This window comes from Alosa alosa, chromosome 17 (assembly GCF_017589495.1).
Source record: "Alosa alosa isolate M-15738 ecotype Scorff River chromosome 17, AALO_Geno_1.1, whole genome shotgun sequence".
Lineage (NCBI taxonomy): Eukaryota > Metazoa > Chordata > Actinopteri > Clupeiformes > Clupeidae > Alosa > Alosa alosa.
The window spans coordinates 3,768,190-3,791,335 of NC_063205.1; the positions used below are offsets into that span (position 1 = coordinate 3,768,190).

Genomic DNA, 23,146 nt, shown 5'->3' on the forward strand with positions numbered 1-23,146 from the left:
CAGTTAACGATATACCTAATTGATCATAAATATGGGACAACTATATTGCATAGCTAAAACAAAAGCAGGGATTCATATTATATGAGCACAGTTGCTCTACAGGTGTTTTATACACCCTTTTACCTTGATCTTTATCAAGGGAGCCTAGCCAAATCATTTTAATAATCGCATGACACAGTATGGACTTCAGTTGCTCATAGCAACATCGACTTCAGCTTAACAAGCTAGAACACGTCATGATGTCAAGTATATCTTTTTTAATTTAATGGATACCTGGGCCTGATATGCGTTTTGTAACAGTGGCACAGAAAACCTTCCATTTTATGCTACCAAAGTGTTGGTTGATGATGGAAATGTGCCGAAAATACTTAACACTGAATTTATGTATTGCAATGCTGACCAGACGATGCTGTTGCCTGGTTGCTATGGTTGCCTAGTTGCCGTGTTAGAAGCACTGATGGTGTCTGTGCAGATTCTCTGCCTGCCCTGCAAATTCAAGTTTTAAATTAACAGGTAATTGTGGTGATTTTGTTGGTATCGCCATTAAGTTAGATTGTGTTCTCATGTGAATGCCAGTGACATTACATTAATTTTCTTATGTGTCTATTTTCTTATGATTTCCAGCTCTTTTCGGTTATCTAGATCAGACACTGACATTTCTAATTTCATCAGATCTCGAGATTTCATAAGATTGTGTTTTTTTGTTTGCTTGTTTTTTGATGGGTTTGAATCTGAAATGTTCACCGTACACTGGCTGATGGCTCCTCTGGGAGCTTGCACCCCAAGCCCCTACTCTGGGAGCTTGCACCCCAAGCCCCTACTCGGCACAAACATTTGGACTCAACACCAATTATTATTGGTGGCACAATATCAATCTCTGGGCCTCGGACAAAAAGAGCCGTCATTTCAGCAAACACTGCTGACCTTGAGAGGGAGGAGGAACGGGACACTTCTGCCCTGTTTCATTTCAATTTCCAGGAATTAATTCCAGGAGAGATTACAGGGTGGCCTGTGGAGGCTTATATCATGTGCCAGGGCTTTTCTATCTATCGTTATTCAAATTGCACGCTTCAGCTTCCCACCACAACATGCTGCTCGTCAACTTGTGATTCTTTTTGTCTGTCGATCTGTCTGCTTGATTGCTTTATCATAATAGTTTCAAAACACTCATTCTCTCTGATATTCATCACTCTTCTTGAGGATCCAAAACTTACTGCTTTTTTCCCCTCCTTCTCCCTTTTGCTTCTGACTATGTAGGATACTGGATGGGATGGATCATGCTATTATGTGCATAAAGGTGTAACCATTTTCAAAAAAGATTTAAAAAGTCAGATCATTAACAAAATATATAACAATCTATTTAATACTTTTTTTAATTATTTAATGTATTTATTGAAATAGTTCTTGCTGATTTGTCATGCAAGCACGGCATTATGCAATATGCATTTACCTGAGCTGTTGTTAAGCTCACGTTGGCAGGCAATGTTTGATAACTGACTGAATTTGCTTGCAATCACTCTGGGTCAACAAAATAATATCAGGTTGAGCAAACATATGTTCCCTAATAAACATACAGCTAATAACAACTATTCTACCCATGATACTTTTTGAGATAAATGCACAGCTTGTAGCAAAATAACAAATGCTCAACAACACCCTGATGTAGGTTCATGCTGCTATTTACAGTAAATTCAAATTATACCACTCCAGATCACCTGTGTAGTAATCCTCTGAATCAGTTATTTTTTGTTCACCACGATTGTCACCCATTCGCTTGTGACCTTTTAGTAATCATACTGTTAATCATAGATTAGCCACTTAAATTCAAAATACCTTCATTCCAGAATCCAACTTGGTCATGCCAGGTTAGGAAACAAGGTCATTTAGGGGTCAACACTCCAGACATAGACTGCCAGGCAGCCATGAATGACCTGGCACGGAATGATCCAGACGCAGGTGTTGTGATGAATCATGTGTAGGAAATGGAGTCTGTTAATATCTAATATCCTATTCCATCTCGCATTATAGGCCACATAACATGCACTGGCACCTTTTAAACTGTTGAGTTGTGGGAAGATTGAGGTCTGTTACATTTAAATGTACAATATGCTGCCTGCCTATTCCTAACGGGATCAGCCAAAGATTACAAGAGGCTGCAGGCTGAAGAGAAGGTAATGTCTGGTCTCGTAATCAAATGCATGGAAAATGGTATCGGCTAGAAGACACATGAAGGTGAATTTCATCTTGAAGGGATGTGTAATTCTGTGTGGGTGCATAAATTCATTTTATAGGCAGTATTAAAAGGTTGTATGTATAGAATAGAATATATAATATCGAATAGATGTGTTTCAGACGATCCACCTCATCCCATCCCCTCCACACGCTTGCCTTTGCCCACCCAGGGATGGAAGTCTAATCTCAGCAGCCGTCAATGTGGAGAAATACATAACTGCATGTGCAGTTTGTTCTCTTACTTGTAAACATGTGATTACTAAAGCAAGTTAGGAGAAGAGAGGAACAGTGTGCAGCAGTATTTGATAGGCAGGAGAAGGAAACACTGAAGAGACAGGGGTGGAAGGATATGACTGAGAGCTTTGAATGGCTGTGACCTTTCTTAAATGTGTTTTCTGTTGTGGTGAAATTGGGGATTTCCCAGAGGTGTAGGGAAGCAGTGAGGTGGAGGTTGAGTCAGCACTTTAAAATTGAAGTCAATAACACCGTGGTCATTCATCCAGTGGACATTGGGTGTTAAGCAGGGGAGAGTATGGGCACTCATTTAGCCCTCAGCGGTGCAGTCACTGTGAATCTTTTGTGGCCTGTACAGCAGGAACACGCACGCTTGTTTCCTGGGAGTGAGCGATTTAATAAGTGAAGTACAGAAATCAGATGGAATTGATCCAATGTGGTCACCTGCACTAACCACAGTGATTTCACCACACATGCTTTCTTCTTGTCTCTGTGGTGCATAAAATCCTCCTAATGTCAACAGACTGGTCACAGATCCATTTCTCAGAATCCCTTTTCATAAGTGCTTTTCATCTGGTTCATGGGATTGAACTGCCCTCTGTGGTATGGGCCTCAGGACCACTGCAATATCAGGGGAGTGGAAATAGATATAGAAAGATAAATAATTAAATAAATAAATGTGGGTGTTCACCTGTGTCACCTGTGCGACGGTAACTAACATTAGACAGCCTTATAAAATGAGTTATTAACATTATGTGGTACAACATAGTTGCAGTGTTACTGTACATTTTGTAGTTGACATTGAGGGCCAGATGTAGTAACGCCGATGCGCCCACTTCAGGCGTATTTCTTTCGCACGTGTGTGTAAAAACACTGCTCGGTATGTTCAAACACGCCGCATTGAGGTCAAAGCGCAGACTGCCTCTCGCGGGAGCTGAACATGGCAAACTGCGCTTTTCCATGTCATGCATATGCATTCATGGGAGGATCCAGGGGAAAGTGGGAGTTTAGCGTAAAGAGATGGGAGGGGAAGAGTAAAGAGCGCCTAATTATGTATTCCGCGGTATGTACAAAAACTGCTCCTGAAAGCGTACAGTACGTCTATTCTGCGCCTAAATACTAACGCCTTGTAAAAGCAGATGTCAATCCAAATTGCAGTTAAATGCGTCAATTAGAAAACCTTTCAAAGACAACAGAACATTGTCTTTGTACTATATCAAACGCAACCTTAACTTTCGTTGGCCTTTCGAATGTCTTACTTTCACTTTCACATCATTCACTTAAGCTTTCCTACTTGCTAGATTTGACCAATCTTCCATAGCCTACATGCACAAGTAGTTTGAGTAGAACTACTGATCTTCATTATCTCCCTGCTTGTTGATATCTTATCATGTATGATGGTATTTCATGATCGCTAAACGTTTGATTCTTTTTAATGTTGTCATCAGTTAACTTCATTCAACTGCGCTTGTATGTACAGTAGGCTATTCCGTTCAGTTGTGAACATTTGTAAATAGCGGTAGGGGGCGGAGAAAAGCAGAGAAAGGCGCAGATCACACTATGAATTGAAAGTTTAATAAATACGACATAAACTTGGGAATGACAGCATTCGCTATCTGCGGTTTGTCCATAGCACTGATAACGCTACATTCGCAAATGCATGTACATCTGGCCCCGAGTCCCTTATTTATTCATGCCTGATTATTTTTGAGGAACAAATATAAAGCTTATTGTTGATGTATGTGGCAGTGCAGCTCTTTGTGAGATGAACAGGCCCTCTTAGTAGGAGCAAGATGTAGTAATATTGGTATGTAGTTTGGAGTCGGTAAATATTTTATGAAACTCAAGTGGTGAATATGCAAGCGAGTACAAACAAACCGACTGGCTCAAATTCTCTTTGTTTGCTTGGTCTGGTGAGGCAGTTCTAGCTAAAGAGAACTGTAGTTCTTGGACTTGGCAGAGCAGTGAAATGTGTGATCAGGATGCTTCCTCTGCTCGTCTCTTCTCTCACTCCCCATTCTTTTGCTCCTTGCCTGTAAAGAGGTTGTTGAGGAGATGCTTTTGTGCCACGAGCCGTGCTTCCCAACAGTGGCTTGGCAACGTGCCAGCGATGCTGGCGCCCTCTATGTGATGAGCCTATATTGAAAGCCGTGCCTGGGGGCTGTGTGCTCGCTCGCGCTCCCCTCTTCCACCTTCCACAGGAGGAACAGGCAGAACATCAGTGTGAGGATGCTAAAGGAGAGAGAGAGGGCCTTTGAGAGCCAGAGAGTGAACTCCTCTCAGCCCCAGAGCTGCTGACGACAGGCCTTGCGTCACCTCATGTCTCTCAGACACACACAGACACTCACACGTGCGCACACACACACACGCACACTGCTCTGCCTCCCAGCTGAATGCTTTATGTAAGACTGTTTGTAGATCTACAATACAACTGCATGAAATTGTACTGTATTACTTCTCCAGTTGTTTCTTGAGAAAGGACAGACCTAGAACCCTTAATCCTACTGCTATTAGTAACAACAGAAACCTTTATCTAACCTTGGTGATGGACTAAGAGAACCTTTTAAATTATTTATTTTTTCAAGATCCATATCAAAACTATGTATTCTTTCATGTTGATTATCTGTACATTCAGATGTACATGTTGTTATGAAACCTTCACCTGGAAAGATGAATGGCAATGAATTCTCCCATGGCGTTTTTATGTAGGCATGGTGGCATTCTCGGTCAGGGTAAACTTGCATGTGCCAATCACAAAGCCTAGTTCTAATTTATCTATCTGGCAAATAGATATGTTCCCTTTTTTAAAATAGTGCATTATGCCTACATGTGTTTGAATTGGCAAGGAAGCAGGAGCTTGTTAATGCTATGAGTTATATCTCAGATATTATCAGAAAGACAACCTAGCAGGCTTTAGAAAGAATTAAATGTAGCCTAATTTGTTCAGCATAAATTAAATGTCAGCTGTAAACGACATGCAAGAAGTGAATACATAGTAATGATGACTTTCTTATTATTTCTGTTCATATATTGTAGTCTAATTAGGTAAACAAAGAAATTCTGTGCATGAGTGTTTTTTTCCACAAATTATCTCTCTTATTGGCATGACTGCAACTGCAGAAAGGGATTGCATTTAGGTTGGTGCAGGTGTTCAAATGAACATACATATTGCTCACCACCTTCCATATCTTATACAGTCCCCGTTATATATTTAGCACAGTGGTCATTGCTTGTCTTGCGTCGGTTTCTTTCCTCCCCTGAGCTTTTGGTGGATGCAAAAAGGCATCAGTGTATCTACACATACAGTCACCAGTAGCCTCACCTCATGCAAATTAATTTTGCATTTCCCCTTGGGGATCAATAAAGTATCTATCTATCTATCCAAACTGAACATCCACCTTCTTTCTGTTAATATTTTAATAGTGCCGTCAAAATAGAGTGTTTTTCCAAATGGAAGAACTTGTCCTTTTAAATCTTCTGCAGCCATTATCAAAAGAGACGGCACTTAAATGTTTAAGACTATGGAGCTAGTGTAGGGCGCACATTTCTGACTCGTGATGTGGGGCTTTGTGTTTAAAGTTCATTTAACATCAATCTGGCTGATCTGGTATTTTAAGTGATGCTATGCTGTGGATTGTAAATGACGAACTACTTTTTAATTGAATTGTGGTGATACAAATGTAATATTTTATTATTTCTCGTGGGAAGTCAGACATGAGACAAAATAATAACGTAGACATTGCCACCTGTCAAACCTGCTGCATACTGTGCAGTAAAGACTTACACACAACATATTAATGAGAGGCTGGTTCACATGCGCGCTCTCTCTCTTCACACTCCCTGTTTTTGTCCCTAGTCTCCATGGCAACTAGTGGCCATTTGCTCCACTGGTGCTTCAGGTTGAATTAGAGCCAGCTTCTGCCCTTGAAGATGACACTGGTTATCATGATTGCTTCATCTGTTTGAGTGTCATTTTAGCAGTTTTCACACACATAATTAAATCAGATACAATTTCTTACATGTTTCATAGTTGTTACTTGAGTACTTTTGGAATGACTGCAAGTTTGGTTGAGTTTTAAGTGAAGAGTGCATTCTGGATGTTTTTGGACCCCTTCACTTTTCACATTTTGTTTGTTGTAGCCTTATGGTAAAATAATTTTATTTAATTTTCCCCTCATTGATAAGGGATAGATTGTCGGGTGAAATTTGCATGTAAGCTATGGGGTACACCGTGGTTCACGTCACACGCGTTAGACGGTTAATGTCTGAACCACATTGGAAGATAGGAGGCACCTGTATTAAATGTCAAACCGTAGTGTCTGAACTCTAATGTCAATAGCAGGGTTTCCATTTCTTCTTTTAAAAGATTCCCAGAAATGTCCAAATACTCTTTCCACTTCATCATGATGGGATACTGAGTGTAGATATGAGGAGAAAATTAATTTGAACTATGTTCGCATAAGGCTGCAACAACAGCTGTAAACTTGAAGGGGTATGAACTGAATACTATCTGAATGCGCTGTAAAAGCAGGGCACTGTAGCTGGTAGACTTGTCAAACCAACCAGCATAATGGTGACATTTATGTAACTGAATGTTTCATGATGCCAATCAGTCCTCCTCTTTATATATTTATACATTATAGGTAGCATGACTTATTGTAAAAGGTGAAAGACCCTTGCCATCATCAAAGTTTGTTGACCTGCTTAAAACCATAGTTAAATGCTTTATTGTGATGAATAGTTTATGAATTAATTTAATCTCATCCATTGTTAATTGGCTGTGGTAGAATGGAGCCTCAGTGTGTTTGTATTCAGGTCCCATTGTGTCTTTGAATGGAGGTGCTAATATAACAGAGCAGCTGTGTCCAATATGTTTTCCTCCTTTTCAACTGTACCGAACTGTGATGTCCAAATCATGACTTTTTGTGTTTGAAATGTAATGTTTGTATGATTTGTCCACACTCTAATGTGCCTACCGATCGTCTGCTCTCCTATGGATAGTGTAATTATCCACAAAGATAGATGACATTATGTAGAACAGATCTGTGGCAGTATGGACATAAAGGAAGCCACACCGCTGTTTTGACATTTCTCTGCAACCTAGCAACTGGCAATTCCTTTTCGTGACAACCATTTTGAAGTTGATAAAAAAAATAAAAAAAAATTCCTGCCATTATGTCAGCCCTCCTTTTCTTCATCGTTTTATTCCAGTCTGTAGAAAATATTTTTCTTTTTCTCTTCCCACTTCCCACTAGACTCACTACAGCGAGAAGAGAAATGGCTTTTGAAACCCTCTGCTTGAGGTAGTAGCATCCTGTCCATCAGTGAAAATGTGCTCTCAGATAAATGATGGTCACTTTATGATTGCTTTCACTATCTGTGGAGGAGACAGGGCAACCATAGTGGAAAATGCCTTCCCAGAATTGGGGAGTTTTTTTTGTTGTTGGTGGTGGACTGCAAAGGAGGAGCCTGCGTGTGATTGCCCTGTCCTTGCTGACTGACTGATGGCTTTGAAAAGTGCCATGGCATTATGGATTTTATTTGCAGCCTGATTATTGTCCTTATTCCCTCTTCCCTCTTCTGAAGGAATGTCAGGAATGATGAAATATCATTTATGTCTGCTGGTTGACTTTAATTGACTGGTAATACCTAAAGAGCAACAATACATGTCTTAGTTCATGGTGTGCATAAAGAGATTTGTTTCTTGGTGACTTCTTATAAGAGTGCTATTTTACATGAACCACATGAAGAAAGCGGCATACTCTTAATAATAGCAGTCACAGTTTGTAGTGTTGACAAGTATGTTGCTATTGTGTTTATTTTGAATTGTGGAAGTTCCCAATCTGATCTTTGTGAAGCTTGGGAGAATTATATTCGAGTTTAGCAATATTACAAATGTAGCTCAATATCCATTGATTGGTCAGAGTGCAGGCTGTGGAAGAGATGGATTGTATTTATTGCTGCTATTGATTTTAATAACCATGTTGGTAGAGACCAGCCAGTGCTCATTTTGCCTAGGAAATGCAACTATTCCTGGACACAACACACACCTGACCAGTAGTCACCCCAATATGCACAGTATCTTCACCTACTTTAAAGTGCTAATCAGTCCCTCCATTAATACATTAGTATCAGGAAATGCATTTCCGTATTTGTACTGCTTTCAGCAAATGACTTCCCCGTATCTCTTTTGACCTAGCTGGGTTCTAACCATAGGCTCAGCGGTCACACCACTAGCTGGGTTCTAACCATAGGCTCAGCGGTCACACCACTAGCTCACGTGCCCTTCAAGTGAGCTGCTCCTGAGGGAGTGTGTATTGAGCCAAGACTCTGCAAAGGCATGCAGAGCTCTTCAGGGCAGTATTGATCACCTCCTTGTTGGTCACTGTTATGAGTTTCCTTATCCTAGGCCGGGATTGACTAGTTTTAGAGAGGATATGAGCACTCATTACATGGTCAGAGCTTTCATTATTGTATGACCCTGGCCGGGGGACTGTCCTGCTGAGCTGTGTGGATTTCTGATTGATTTGGTGCCTTCCTGGTGGGTGGCGAGATTCCCAACAATGAGAGCTTAAGGTCGATAGGGCCAATCAAAACTCCTATAGGCTAACCCTCAAGCTAGTATTAGATCCTTACTTATATGTTGTCACATATGTCAAATGCAGAAATGAAATGAGTCATTGGGTCCTTTTCTCTTCACCCGTGTTTACAAAAATGGATAAGGCAAGATGGCAAGAGGTCCTTTATCAGGGTTCCTACACAGTATGGAAAACCTGGAAAAGTATGGAATTTGATTTTAGTAATTTCCAGGTCTGGATAAGTATGGAAAAAAGAAACAAGGCTATGGAGAAATATGTGTGTTTCCAGACTATTGCATTTGCAGTACTAATCACTTCACTCGGGTCATAATGAACCATTCCTACTGTTGTGTAGCTTAACTGTCAGTCCCCATCGTCAAGATACAACTATGATAAAACTAAGATACAACTAAAAATTACCCAGCTAAATGGACGAATATTAAGTGTCATTTTTTAATTCACTTCAGTTGTCCATACGTTTGTTTTCACCGAGTTATCCCAAACCAGAAGTGGCCGCAATGTTGAGAATATGGTCAGAAAAATCTACCGAGAAGTTTGGAAATTTGAGTATGGAAAAAGTATGGAATTTTGAAATGCAAAATGTGTAGGAACCCTGTTTAATAATTGATTTTTCCAAAGTGATGTAGGTCATTGAGAGGTGACCACCTCATTTTATTTGTTAGTGGCCATTCTTTTGCGAGGCCTGAAAAGGTTGCTTCCTATCTGTAAAAGGTAGATGTTTTTCACATGATTGGTATGGGGGTTCAAAATAGGCCACTCTGCTTACTTTCTCTGTCCTCTCCAAAAGCTTTCCAGACAGCACCTTTACAGAAAATGTGACCATACATCAAAGTATAGTCCTGCTGCCAGTCTTTTAATTGGTCACTTTTGGGTGCTGCAGTAATAGCCTTCTCAACATCTTTACTAATTTGTGGAAAGAAATTGAGCAGCCAAGGGTGAAGGTTAAGTTTTAATTTCACTTCTCTGCACTTCCCTGTGAGGTTTGTTTTTGATCTTGCGTCTATCCTGTAGAACAGATACTGCAGTATAAAAGGATCATTTAAAAAATACTGAAGGTAACAATTGTGTTTTTTGAATGTTTTGTCTGCTCTCACTCCAGGAAAGAGGTGTTAAATAATTCCTTCCCACTACAAATCTCGTTCTGAAGGCAGTAGTAGCATTTTGGTAACACGTTTGTCTGAAGAGGGCCTAAACATTACATATATGTAACACATTCATAAACACAATATAATTTATTCTAATTTATTTTATTTATTTTACATGTATTTGCTTCATCCGAGCATTCCTGAAGTGTATATCAGTCCTGGCTTACACAACAGTAGAATATAATATAGTAATGACAATGTAATGCATTAGGGAAAAGTGGCAATAGCCACTCATTGATATGTCATATGGGTCTTTATGATATGCCATCATATCATATGAGCTAACGGGTATATCACATTTCTTGTTGTTTACCCATGGCATTCAGTGTCATGTATTTTGTGAAAGGAAATGTAATTTTGTAAATATTGACAGAAGAGCTCTATAAACACATTTCCTTTTTAAATGTGTTATTCAGTGTTTTAAAATCTTTAGGTACAGGTACAGTAACCTTCAGGATCAAACAAACATTTATTCTTTTGTTCACACATCTCTTGTTTGAGTGTTTGCTGTGCACTTTACTGGATTTACTGGATGCTAGTGTTTGACACAGATTTATACATTTCCAACCTTATTGATCACGCCTCACTCTAAACTCACATCGATAAACACAAAGCACAGGGGCAGCTTCTGTCTGCATATGTACATAGAATATTTACCTCACTCTGGTAAATGGCACTGGTATTTGCTACATCACCAATAAACGCATGGTTTAATGTTATATTGGTTCATGTTACAGCAGTTGCCACACAGTTCTCTCCTGTGAATTAGTGAGGGCCTTGCTTGCCAGTGTGATCTTGACTGTCTGTACATGTTTAAAGTGGGTGAGTGTACTGTATGGATACATGTAAACCTGCTATTATCTGTTAATAACTGTACGTTTATGTTTACAAACATAGTTATTTACAGATAATAGCAGGCAGGGTTACATGTATCCATACAAGTGCATTTCATTGCCTCTCTGTTCTCATCTGCTCTCTCTCTTTCCTGTTTGTTCACTTTCCTCTTTTTTCTCGACAATTCCCCTAGAATGAACAGAACTCTCCGCACCTCTCCCCTAGAATGAACAGAACTCTCCGCACCTCTCCCCTAGAATGAACAGAACTCTCCGCACCTCTCCCCTAGAATGAACAGAACTCTCCGCACCACTCCCGTGGCCATTCATTGCTTAACTTTTGAATGTTTGAGGTTTTATTCATGTTTTTATTGCCATATGTGTAGCTTTCATCGACACGCTCAGATGTTTCATACAGGCAACAGTCCCAAGATTTGTGAGATTTGTGCCAATACTCCGAGCATATGAGGATGCTCTTGTATTAACAGTTTATTGTGGTGATGAATTGTTGGTGGTTGCTGCTCTAACCTGTAATAAATGAGCCTCTTTGGTTTGATTGTCACTGCTCTGTTGGGCAGACTGGTGGAGATTGCGTGGCCTGCAGTGGCTCAGCCGGTTTTGCTGGCAGGGAGGTGTAATGGTGTGGAACACATGTACACACTTCATGTGGGGTGAACAGCCAGGCGTTAGGAACCTCGTACGCACAGCTCATTTTCACCAAATCAAGCTCACTGAATTAGCCCCCCCCCCCCAGATCGACCAGCCCATTTATTGGCCTGTTTGTCATTACCTGCCATTTCTTTTTCATTAAAAGGCTCATTAACAGTATGTTCATACTTAGAGTAGATCTGTGTCATTAGGAAGTCAATGCCTCCCTTTTTAAGCAGCTCCACAAAATAGATTTATGCTCAAGCCTATTTTTGGTCTTTGGTGCAGGGTGCAGTCAAGGTCTTTTGTTGTTTGCTTGGTTTAATTATTTATTTGCAAATGGTGCAGGCATGGGTCCATTTGGTCAGATATTTGCTGAGGGGTCAACTTCTTCCCACAAGAATGGCACAGAATATCAAAATGTTTTTTGCCACTAGCAGCTTTTAATACCGTAGGACAGAGCTGACCTGTGGCAGCAGACTTGCCAAGGTGACCGGTGTGTGCTTTTGAAGCACAGTCATGTCAGGACAGCTGGGACACGTGGGGCAACAACCTTAATCTGCAGCTCTGGGGCAGATGTTTGCACAGCACCCCTTACCCCCATCTATTGTGTGTGTGTGTGTGTCTGTGTGTGTGTTTGTGTATGTGACCCGAGAGAGTATTGATCTTGCCGGACTATCAAACAGCATTATGTATCATTTAGGCTATTTATCACACACACAGTTCTGCGAGAGCTGTTTTGGCACAATATCTGTAGTTGCCCAAGGTTAAACGCCAGATTATTCCCTTACTGCCTATGTTTCTTGGTGTGTCTGCATGTCTGTATGTGTGTGCGTGTGCATGCATTTCAGGGAGCTGTGATGGTGTGTGAGCAACAAGGGGAGAGAGTGAGAGTGTTGATTGATTTTGGCATTAGTGCTTGGATCAAAGAGTGAATGGTGAGAACTGCTTTTATTGGGTGTTTTAAAATTTGTTTGGCGCATATGTGTGTTTTCTAAGCATCTTTCACAAGCCTAGTAATTAGACATGCACCGATATGGAATTTTAGGGCCGATAACGATAACCGATATTATTACGCTTGAAAAAGAATTGTGAAAAGTGATTTGGGGAAGGCATTTAATAAGCATAATTTTATTGCATTAATTTTACCTACCACCAAATGATGGACAGAACTCATAATAGTCCTCAATAGTACAGCAGTCAACATAACAGTAGCCTAGCCCTACAGTATGTGTGGCTCCTTTAAGTGAACCTGACGTCAGTGATTTTGAAAGTGAGTGGCTAGAGAGTATGAATCGTTTTAATTTAGGACTAAACACTCATAAACGGCTCAGCTGGGAATAAGCTACAGTATAGCGACCAAATCAGAGTTTGTGAGGGAAACTTAGGTTTAGTTTCAACTGCGGGTAACTGAATAAAGCTGCAACTCCTCAGACTGTATCTTATGTCCGTCTACTCTGTTGCGCACAACCTGCTGCAGCAGAAATGAAAGGGGTTAGCCCCGAAGGTTTTAATAACTTATTATGATGACCTGTCTGGAACTGAAGCAGGAATGGTTAGCATATTTCTAGGTAATAATATAAAACCCAAGCTAAAGTAATGCAAATATAATACTAAAACACAAATTAGAACTAGGCCTACTTATGTACTCGTCCCACTAATGAGTTTGTTTATTTGTTTTCCCGACCAGCGCAGTAAAGTGCAAACACATCAGCACAAGACGACTCTAGATAGGGCTGAGCTCCGCTCTGGTAAAGTTAAATGGCGGATCATTCACGAGAGGATTTTGAGATGCACAGATTCCCAAATGAACGCATATCCACAGATTTTTTTAGAGTGGTGAAATACATTCACACCGCTGACATTATATTGAGGAAAAAGTATAGCCAACCAAGCTCAAGTAGCTCAGTGTATCCAGATGGACCTTACGTAGGCCTAAATTAGGACTTAAAATATCGGCGTAAATTATCGGCCAGAATTCTGTTATCGGACCGATAATAATATTTTCATTTTTTCACTTATCGGCCAATAATATATCGGCCGTCGATATATCGTGCATCCCTACTAGTAATGTATCAGAAAAAAGCTAACTAGTTCTGAAATCTTCCTCCTCACTCAGTCCTCTCTCATGTAGAAGTCAGGAGTGTCACATATTTCAGTTAACTGTAGGCTACTGAATACTCAAACTCTGAAAGTCCCTTGAGGCGCAGTACCAAACGCAATGCAATGCAGGTGGAACAGTGCTTTCGCAATTGTATTGGTGAGTTCAGCTCAAATCCTACAGAATTCTGTACAACAAACCCCCTCAATTATCTAAAAGATGAGGCAAACAAAGAGAGGGAGACAGAGGGAGTCTTCCACCATGCAGTTTTCAATTGATTACTAAGAAAAGGGAGGCCGGTGTAGTGATGAAATACCCTGTTCTCTGTGTTCTTTACTTCCTTAATATTGCAAAACATTACTTGGAGACACACCTCCTTGACAGTTTGCATTACTCAAAATGTGACTGCATTTTAATGAAAACCAACCTCTCTATCTCTCCCTATACTCCCCCTGTCCTAGTCGTCCACTTGTTATTCAGTTGAAAGTAATGCTTACGTCTGCAAATTAGAGGCAAGTCACTGAATTCCCACCTAATGTGATATTAGAAAGAAATGTTTGGAGGATTTCACTCTGATACTCCTCCCAGTATTTATTTACCTTTTTGTCTCTTTTTCAGTCACTCATTTAACCTGCCAAACACATTCAGAGTAATTGCTTGGTGACATTGAAAGAGTATTGCAGATGACGATTGAACTGTTGTGTTTCTATTCCTGTTACAAGGATATGGACAAATACATGACCACATCAAATTTCAAGTACTACTGTATAAACCATAGTAAAGATATATGGATAAGATATTATGTTGACAGCACAATGCTTAATGTCAGTATTTTCATACACCACTACGCCCAAACCCCTATTCTTGGTATGATATGAAGTTCTTTACATTTTTTTTCTATGGTCATCTTGATTCTAGTGTTCCATGTTCATGGAGCCATTTTGGCCGTGTAGAACAGTCTCCACTGGGAGCCATTTGGGCTCTTTGCAAAGCTCTCCCTCTCCTATTGTGGGTGGATTTGCTTTGGATTGGAGAGGAAGTGCTGTGTGGGCCGGCAGCATCACTCGGGCAGATTAACTCTGGGGGGGTGAATTTTGTCTGTTACCTCACACTGTGAGAGACGTTTAAACAGCCGCGTGAACAGGTGCTGCTGGGGCAGGTCTGAGCTCAGAGAAGGGAGCCGTAATCAATGGGCTACATTATCACCTCTGCCGGTAGTCAAGTGGCCCTCTCAATGAGACACCACACTGAACCCTGCTGTCACACTTTATGCTGATTACTGCACAGTCAGAGCTGACGTCTGTTGGATCCTTTTGCAGCAAAAAACAGTCGCAAAGTGACAAAAGCACCTGACTCAAAATAATTGGAGTTGGCTAGAATTAGTGGTTTGATTTTATTGCAAAATGATAAATGGCTTAAGTTAAAGCTCTGGACTGTGTAGTCTATGTGGTATTGATGCCTCAGTGGGGCAGTTTGTTATAATTGTGCTTCTTGGACCCCCTCCCGTTAAGTGAGAATGTGTGTCATATTCTAGTGAAAAGCAAATTCCCCTTCCATTACTGCTGCTGTAACATCACTCTTAGTTTAGGAGTTGCCATTTTTCCTTACTAAGAGTAGTTCTGAAAGGCTTTGTGAAATAACTTTTAAGAGGAAACTCCTAGATAAAAGTGTGATTTAGTGTGATACGGGCCCAGGTGTTTTAAGGTACCCTAAAGGCACGCCTTGAACAGTGGGTTGGCATTAAGGTACAGCATTAAAATAGTTCAACTCTTATCTTAACGATAGATCATTCTCAGTGTCCATAGGCCAGCATTCCTCTTCCACAGACGCTGTGTCTTGTGGAGTATCCCAGGGATCCATTCTGGGCCCAGTTTCCTTCTTCCTGTACAGGCTCCCATTAAGTGACATCATTAGAAAGTATAATATTTCCTTCCACTTACATGTGGATGATTCAGACCTGTATCTTCCACCTAAATTTAGGGACTCCCTACAGGCTCTCCAAGAATGCCTTAATGAAATCAATCCCTGGATGGCAAATAATTTCCTCCGGCTCAATAATGACAAAACAGAGGTGATATTTTTTTTGGTCCCACCAAATCTAGTAACCCCCTCACTGGCAACTTATGTGGGTATTATCTTGTCTAGACTCTGGGCTTTGTCTTGATAAACAGATCTGTTGTCAAGAGTAGCTTTATCAGCTGAGAATCATCACCAAACTTAAACCCTTTCTGTCATACCATAAGCTGTGTATAAATGTGCTTTAAAATAAATTCTACTTACTTACAAAATACATAAATGCAGGCTGTATGTTTCTCATAAATGCTGGTTTATAATGGCCCACTCCTCATTCAACAGAGGTATGACACTTGTAACTGTGGGCTCAGGTGAGGAGGCATATAGGAGGAGGCATTTTGAGCTGGGCAGAGGTACATCGCCATAGTGAACTCACAAGACCCCATTCCCTACTTTTTCGTCTGACATTTGGATGCTTGGAGGTGCAGTCTCACTCTGATAGCAGTGCACTTCCAGTGGAAGGGGTAGAGCGAATGATGAGCATGAGCAAAGCAGAGTGTAACTGGAGAGATGCGTTTGCTCAGACGTCCCTCTGTTGAAGAGAGCCCATCCTCTTTCCTTTTATGGAGTCTACCACTGGCACAGAAAATGTATTGTTAAAGAAGAAACGAGCACAAGAACAGGTTCATTATTTAAGGGGTATTTTAAGCTTCAAGGAAAGCATTTTGTCTATGCTGGAAAGAAACTGCTGTGCCTTTTAGGCTTCAAAGTGTTAGGGGATCACTGGTGCTAGCACGCTTTCTTATATCACCATGGGTCAGTTTTAGATTTCAGTGTCCCAGCATTGTTTAGAGTGCGCACAGGTCAAAATGTAGTCGAGCTCTTGGACACAACGCAACATTGGTTAAGCACCACACTTGTTTATTTACAGTCCCCTTGGATGGACAAATAGATGAGGCAAAGCATGTTTGCTTATCTCAGTAATATAAGGTTGCTTGTTATTACTGTGTTTAATCAAAGTGAAGATTATGCACTCATTAAAAAGCTTTTACTCTCTGGGGACTCATGGCCATGCTTGGTGAAATAATTGACGTTAGATTTCCCATGAGTCTGGGAGGCTAAACAGCCAGATCTTAATTGTTTGACTCTTTTCATCTCTACCCTTCAGGATCTTTTCACAACATCTGTGTGGTCCCACTGTTGATACTGTCTTTAACCTGCATTGCTAAAAACAAAAACCCTTCCTTTTAAAATGTGATTGAGAGTTATGTAAATTTGTTAATGTTGTCCATGTTTCATTTTACAGTCATAGCTTGTCCGAGCTCAGAAACCAAAGTAATACGTTATCAGTCAGTGTGGAGGAAGCTCCAAATGTCCAACTGCAGACAGAATCTGTGTTGGGTTTAATTGCGCAAGAAAGATAAGCAGTGTTGAACAAAAGAAAGACACTGATAATGTGGGTGCATGCTGGAGGGTGTGCGTTGCGTGGGGGACGCAGTCTGGTGTACAGGGCTACTGGCAGTCGATGGACCGACTGCTCACAGGTCTCCTGAGCAGAGGCCAGTATTTGACTGCACCGTTATACAGAGCAGTGATGGGTTTCTTTTTTATTCTTTAATACAGAACTTCAAAAGTGCAATTAGTGTTTTGTTTTTTTTGTTAAACAAATAATTCTTCTAGACTTACAATAATGATGTATATGCTGTTTATCTGAAGGATAATAGTTAACAATTAACCATTTGTTTGTCTCTTCCTTGCTTGTCGATGTGTTGTTTTGAGGTGTTTTTTATACATTTGTTGAGAGTTTAGTGGGCTCAGACATGTGAACTAATCCATAAAAGGGCTGAAATAGAGTAACAAAAAAATGTATTTAGTACTACGTAATCAGTAGAATTATTTAGATTTGCGATACATGGTAGAAATATAACTTTCTGTTTTTACAAAAAGTCATAACCTCTCCCTCTCTCTCTCTCTCTCTCTCTCTCTCTCTCTCTCTCTCTCTCTCTCTCTCTCTCTCTCTCTCTCTCTCTCTGCTTCTCCCTTATCTTTCTCCTTCCCTCACTCCATCCCCCAGGTGGAAGTAGAAGTTGAAAGCATGGACAAGGCAGGCAACTTTATCGGCTGGCTGCACATTGATGGGGCGAATCTTTCCGTGGCCCTGGTCGAGAACGCACTCTCAAAGGTCCACTTCACTGCAGAGCGTAGTGCCTACTACAAGACACTGGTCTCTGCAGAGGAGCCTGCTCGTCAGCGGAGAGAGAAGGTAAGTCATTTCTTCTTGTTTGTAGCACACACTTGCATATATTCTTTATCAAACTGGCATTCACTCATACCCCTTTATTAGCTCACCCTTTTGTCCTGAAAATATTCCTTTAAAAACCTGTGCAATAGTCATTCACAACACCTAAAATATTTCTCTTCACCACTTTAGTTCTGTCATTTTGCAATATGCAGGTAGGTCTATTAGAGCATTTGTACTCTAAAAAGATCAAGTACAGTTCTCTGGTCAGAATTACTAAACATAGTGGGTGGTCTAACTCAAGCCGCTAAACAAATGTGGGAGAGTAAAACTAATGTGTAGCTTATGGTGTGGAACATGGCCATATATTTTGAGCTTATCAGTAAGGTTCCTCTCCTTGGGGCTGTGATTGATGGAGCCTTCTCTCTTTGTGATCCCAATCTTCCTCTCCATTTTCATTACGGCTGGTGAAGCTGAGGCTAGTGTCGTGCTGGCAGATGAATTTGGGCTCGCCAGCTGTTAGCTCGTCCTCTATCCCTCACCCTGAAAAACAGCACTAGAAGAGTCTGAGCTCATATCAATATGATCTACTGCCCAAGCCAGAAGGGACTGTCTCTGCTCTCCCTCTGAATCAATCATCACCCTCTGGACAGAAATATCTCACTGCCACCCTCCCAATACAGCATGGATCTGGACTGAAATATAGGTTTATCAGGGTGTATAGCCCTCACCTGAGAATGAAACTAGCTGAACTCAGACCACTGCACACTCACTATGAATCTGAATCTGAATCTGAACATTGTATATCCAATCATTAGTGCAGTGCCTACTCACTTGTCACTTTTCCAGCATTCACAGCCTGCCCTGATGGGTAGCCAACCTGACCATGTGCTATTCAGACCCATCAACTTATAGCCACTTAAAAACCTGGCAAATGAAAGAACACTTCTCTTCTTCTCTGAGTTTTCTTTTTTGCCTGTGATCCAGTGGGTTCACTGAGATAGAACTGATGCAGTGGTATTGGAAAATAGAATAGCACAAATGACAGAGACAAGATAAACACATTATCTCTTTTGATTGGGCGTGAAACTTTTTCCCCCCTTTTCCACCTTCCAATTCTCTATTTTTCTCACCAAGCAATTTGTATGGAGAGTATAAGGAGTTGTGCCTCTGTGTGAGTGTGGCTCACTTATTTTGTAAAGTAGAGAGCAGTTAGCAAAAATGTAAGAGGTTGCCTACTATGAGCAACCTCTGTGTCCGTTTGGGATTTATATGTGTATTTTTTGTTTTAACCCTTAAAGGTGTAGGTTTTTAAACATTCTAAGGAAGGTTAGGTAATTGAAGGTTCTAAAATTCTATGTTGAATTCAATGAACCCAGATATTCTTTAGAATGTTAATTTCCCAACATTCCTACTCCTTTAAGGGTTAATACAGATAGATAGACCAGGCAGACTCTCTCTGATTAGACTGTGCTATTACTGTCCCCCGGTTTGGTCCCACATTATTACTTTATGTGTGTTTTAGCGCAAATGCTGCATGTAGGATGTTTTTGCCCTCCTAAAAGATCTGTCCCGCTGGATCATCTTGAGAAAAAGCTTTTTCTGTTTTAAAAAGCTATGCTTGTAATTAGAACAAGCTAATTACAAAGAAATAAATCAAGTCTTGAAAATAACCAGTTTTCTGTTGAGCAAGGGATTTTCTAATCTAATTACAGGGAAGTATATAGATTAACCAGGTCCTGATGGGCTCCCATGTCTCACAGCATGAGCAGGCAGTTCTACTCGACCTCTCTCTCTCTCTCTCTCTCTCTCTGATCTCATTTACTGCTCTCCCTTTCCCCTCCTCCTCTCTCACACTGATCTTCAGCAGACCCCTCTCACTACCACACATCCCCATCTCCCGCTTCTGGTCTCTGGAACCCGCGTTCCTTTAATATCGCTTTCATCCTCTCATTGTCCCCTGGCTCTCTTTTATAGGCTTTGTAGGCCTTATCATAGAGAAGCTTAATTCTGTCTCCCGTGGTGAAGCCACGGCATGATTACTGCCATTTTTTTCTTCTTTCTTCTCCTGCTTTGTATTAATGTCATCTAGCTTGAGAGGGTCACTTGGATGCTCTGGCATTCTGACCATACAAGCAGTAAAACCTGCAGCAAGATGGTGTCTTTCTCTCACTCACTCACTCACACTCACTCTCATCCCCCTTTGTGCCCACTCTGTGTCCGACTTTCCGTGTTGCTTGGCTGTCCAGCCTTTGTGGTGTGCAGTCCATGTCAGTTTGAGTTCCTCGGCATACACTTTGACATTGAACACAGACATGTCCTTGTGGACGGCTGATCGAAGTGTAATCCGCTTTGAATTTTTTTTTTTGGAAGATATCCAATCACTCTGAGTAACTTTCAGCAACACCTCGATATAGTGCTTATGAATATAAACCTATGAAAATTCTTCCTGGAAAAGAATTTTGTATACCAAACTTGCCATGTCTTTTGTTAGATCGTTGCCAACATTTTTTTCCTTGCTTCCCCCAGAAAGGACCAATTATAAAGGATCTACTATGTCCCCTTGAGCACATCACCCATAGAAAATACAAAAAAAAAGCATTTTGTCTTTACTTTTGTTCTTCTTCTACCAATCTATCCATCCATTAAAAGTGTTCTGACAAAAAAGTAGAAAGAAATGGTCTCACTGTTAAAGGTCCCAAGGAGCACCATCGTACATAGTCAGCATATTACACACCTGGCTAAACAAGAACAAGCTGAGGACGAATCAAGATAATTGGAGTTTGAGAGTAGCTAATGGGGCTGTTTGTTTGCCCATCAGCTAGGCTTTTCACAAAGTATCACTCTATGCACAAGTCAGAGCCATAGATGGCTTTACTTTTGTTATCATAATCTAATATCAGTGTTTATCAAAAAGAGAGATTGCTCTAAATCAATCCATTGCCTGTTGTTCTTTGATCTGTACACAATCTGTTGTGGATAGAGAAGCTTAAAGAAGAGAAAGGGAATCATTAAAGGGCACTTATACTACACAATATTGACTGATTTAATGGTCTCAATTAATTAATTCAACGCCAAACAGTTGTGTTGAGTTCTGATATCAAAACATTATGCAATGAACAATACAGAATTGCTCAATCAATTAAGTGTTTGATATAACATTTTCGGTAACACTTTATTTTAATGTATCGCTGTTACAGTGTACCTACCTAATTAGGTACAGTGGTACAACCTGTGTAACAACATGTACTATCAGGTACTATCATTGTACTTGCATTATGTATTTGTGGGTACCTACATATAGTTGTTACATTGTAATACTGAGTGCTTTTACAAAACTTTGCCAATTTGCCTAAATTTTCATCAGAGGCAAAGAGCTGACCTGAGACCTGCTGGATGGGGTAAATCTGGTCATGATAGATTTGATATACAAACCATTCTTAGCTCCAGTCAAGGCCTCATTGTCTTCAGTGTACATGTAACAGCTGTGCTGCTACAACCTTGTTACTCTTTGATACAGTGGAATAAACCTATTAAGTGTACCAGTTAATTACTTACATGTACATATGACGTGTGTTGTGTCTTCGATGTCTTGGAACAGGTGTACTAATTCACATGTACTGTGTGGTGTAACAGCAGACACGTTTCAACACATCAATTACAGGATGCATGACCTCATTGACAGGATGTATATAATATGTACATGTAAGTACTTAACTGGTACACTTTATTTTAATGGGTTTATTTCACTGTATCAAAAGAGTAATAAATGTGTACCAACACAGTTGATACATGTACTACAGTATGTAGGGTAATGGCAGACATGTTCCAAGACACCAATGACACAACATACATGTAATATGTAATTGTAAGTACTTAACTGGTACACTTCATTTTAATAGTTTATGCCACTGTATCAAAGAGCAATAAGTGTGTACCAACACAGTTGATATATGTACTATGTAGTGAATTAGTAGACCTGTTCCAAGACATCGAAGACACAACATACATATCATATGTACATGTAAGTAATTAACTGGTACACTTAATAGGTTTATTCCACTGTATCAAAGAGTAACAAGGTTGTAGCAGCACAGCTGTTACATGTACACTGAAGACAATGAGGCCTTGACTGGAGCTAAGAATGGTTTGTATATCAAATCTATCATGACCAGATTTACCCCATCCAGCAGGTCTCAGGTCAGCTCTTTGCCTCTTTGCATGTTCATTTGTCCATGCATCAGTGCTACAGTAGCAATCCCAGTTAATCTCTTTAAGCAGATCTTCATCACAGCCCTCCCCGTGGCTATATTGCTCAGCCCTCCCTTTTGATGGCCTCCATGAAGAGATTTGTGTGCCGTGATTCGTGTGCTTTTGTCTCCTCCTGCTCTCTGGTTGCTAAATTGCATTGGCCCCAGTGAAGGATTGAGACTAATGGCACTTGGGTAGCAGGTGAGATATATGTATATTACCATTCTGGCCATCACTCCTCACACCACTGTCATTGGTGCTGCTAATTTAACAAATGGAGGCCAGGCAGTGTCAGGTAGGAACAACGGGAGTGACACAATGCATCACAGAAAGAGTTATCCAATTAGACACAGCACTTGCCCTCCACATACCTTCACTGGTTCTCAGCAGCAACTTTGTGCTCCAGGTTGGATGCTTCATCTGCTCCCCCATTCACTAAGTTTTATGGATTCCAATGCAGAGATAAAAATCAATCCCTGGATGTTGCAGGGAAGATTGACATCAGTGAAATGGAATACAAATGTTATCATTGAAACAGTGTCTCCGTGCAAGTCCAGTGGCCTCACAGAGTACATTAACATCATTTAATCAGCTGTGCCAGTGGTCAGTCTTGTTGTGGTTGGCACAGTGTGTGTGTGTGTGTGTGTGTCTTTATGTGTGTGCACTGCCCCTCTTTTACAAAGAATTTCTGTGGTCATACAAAGCCTAACCCCTCATCACATCAATTCTATATATCTAATGGCTTACATATTATGAGCTTTACTGTTCTGGGCAGTGTGATACACATTCTCTGTATCTTTCCCTCCCCTCCCCCCTTCACTTGCTTCACCTCAAACACTAGAACTCCCCTG

The 23,146-nt window shown here is 40.6% G+C and overlaps 1 protein-coding gene across 1 annotated transcript in view; it reads left to right on the forward strand.

Moving 5' to 3' along the window:
- Positions 1 to 23,146, forward strand: part of snd1 (staphylococcal nuclease and tudor domain containing 1) — a 135,895-nt gene that overhangs the window by 80,569 nt on the left and 32,180 nt on the right. Inside the window, exon 17 of the mRNA XM_048268667.1 lies at positions 17,880 to 18,068. Coding sequence (XP_048124624.1) covers positions 17,880 to 18,068 — 189 coding nt within the window. The remainder of the gene's footprint in view (positions 1 to 17,879; positions 18,069 to 23,146) is intronic.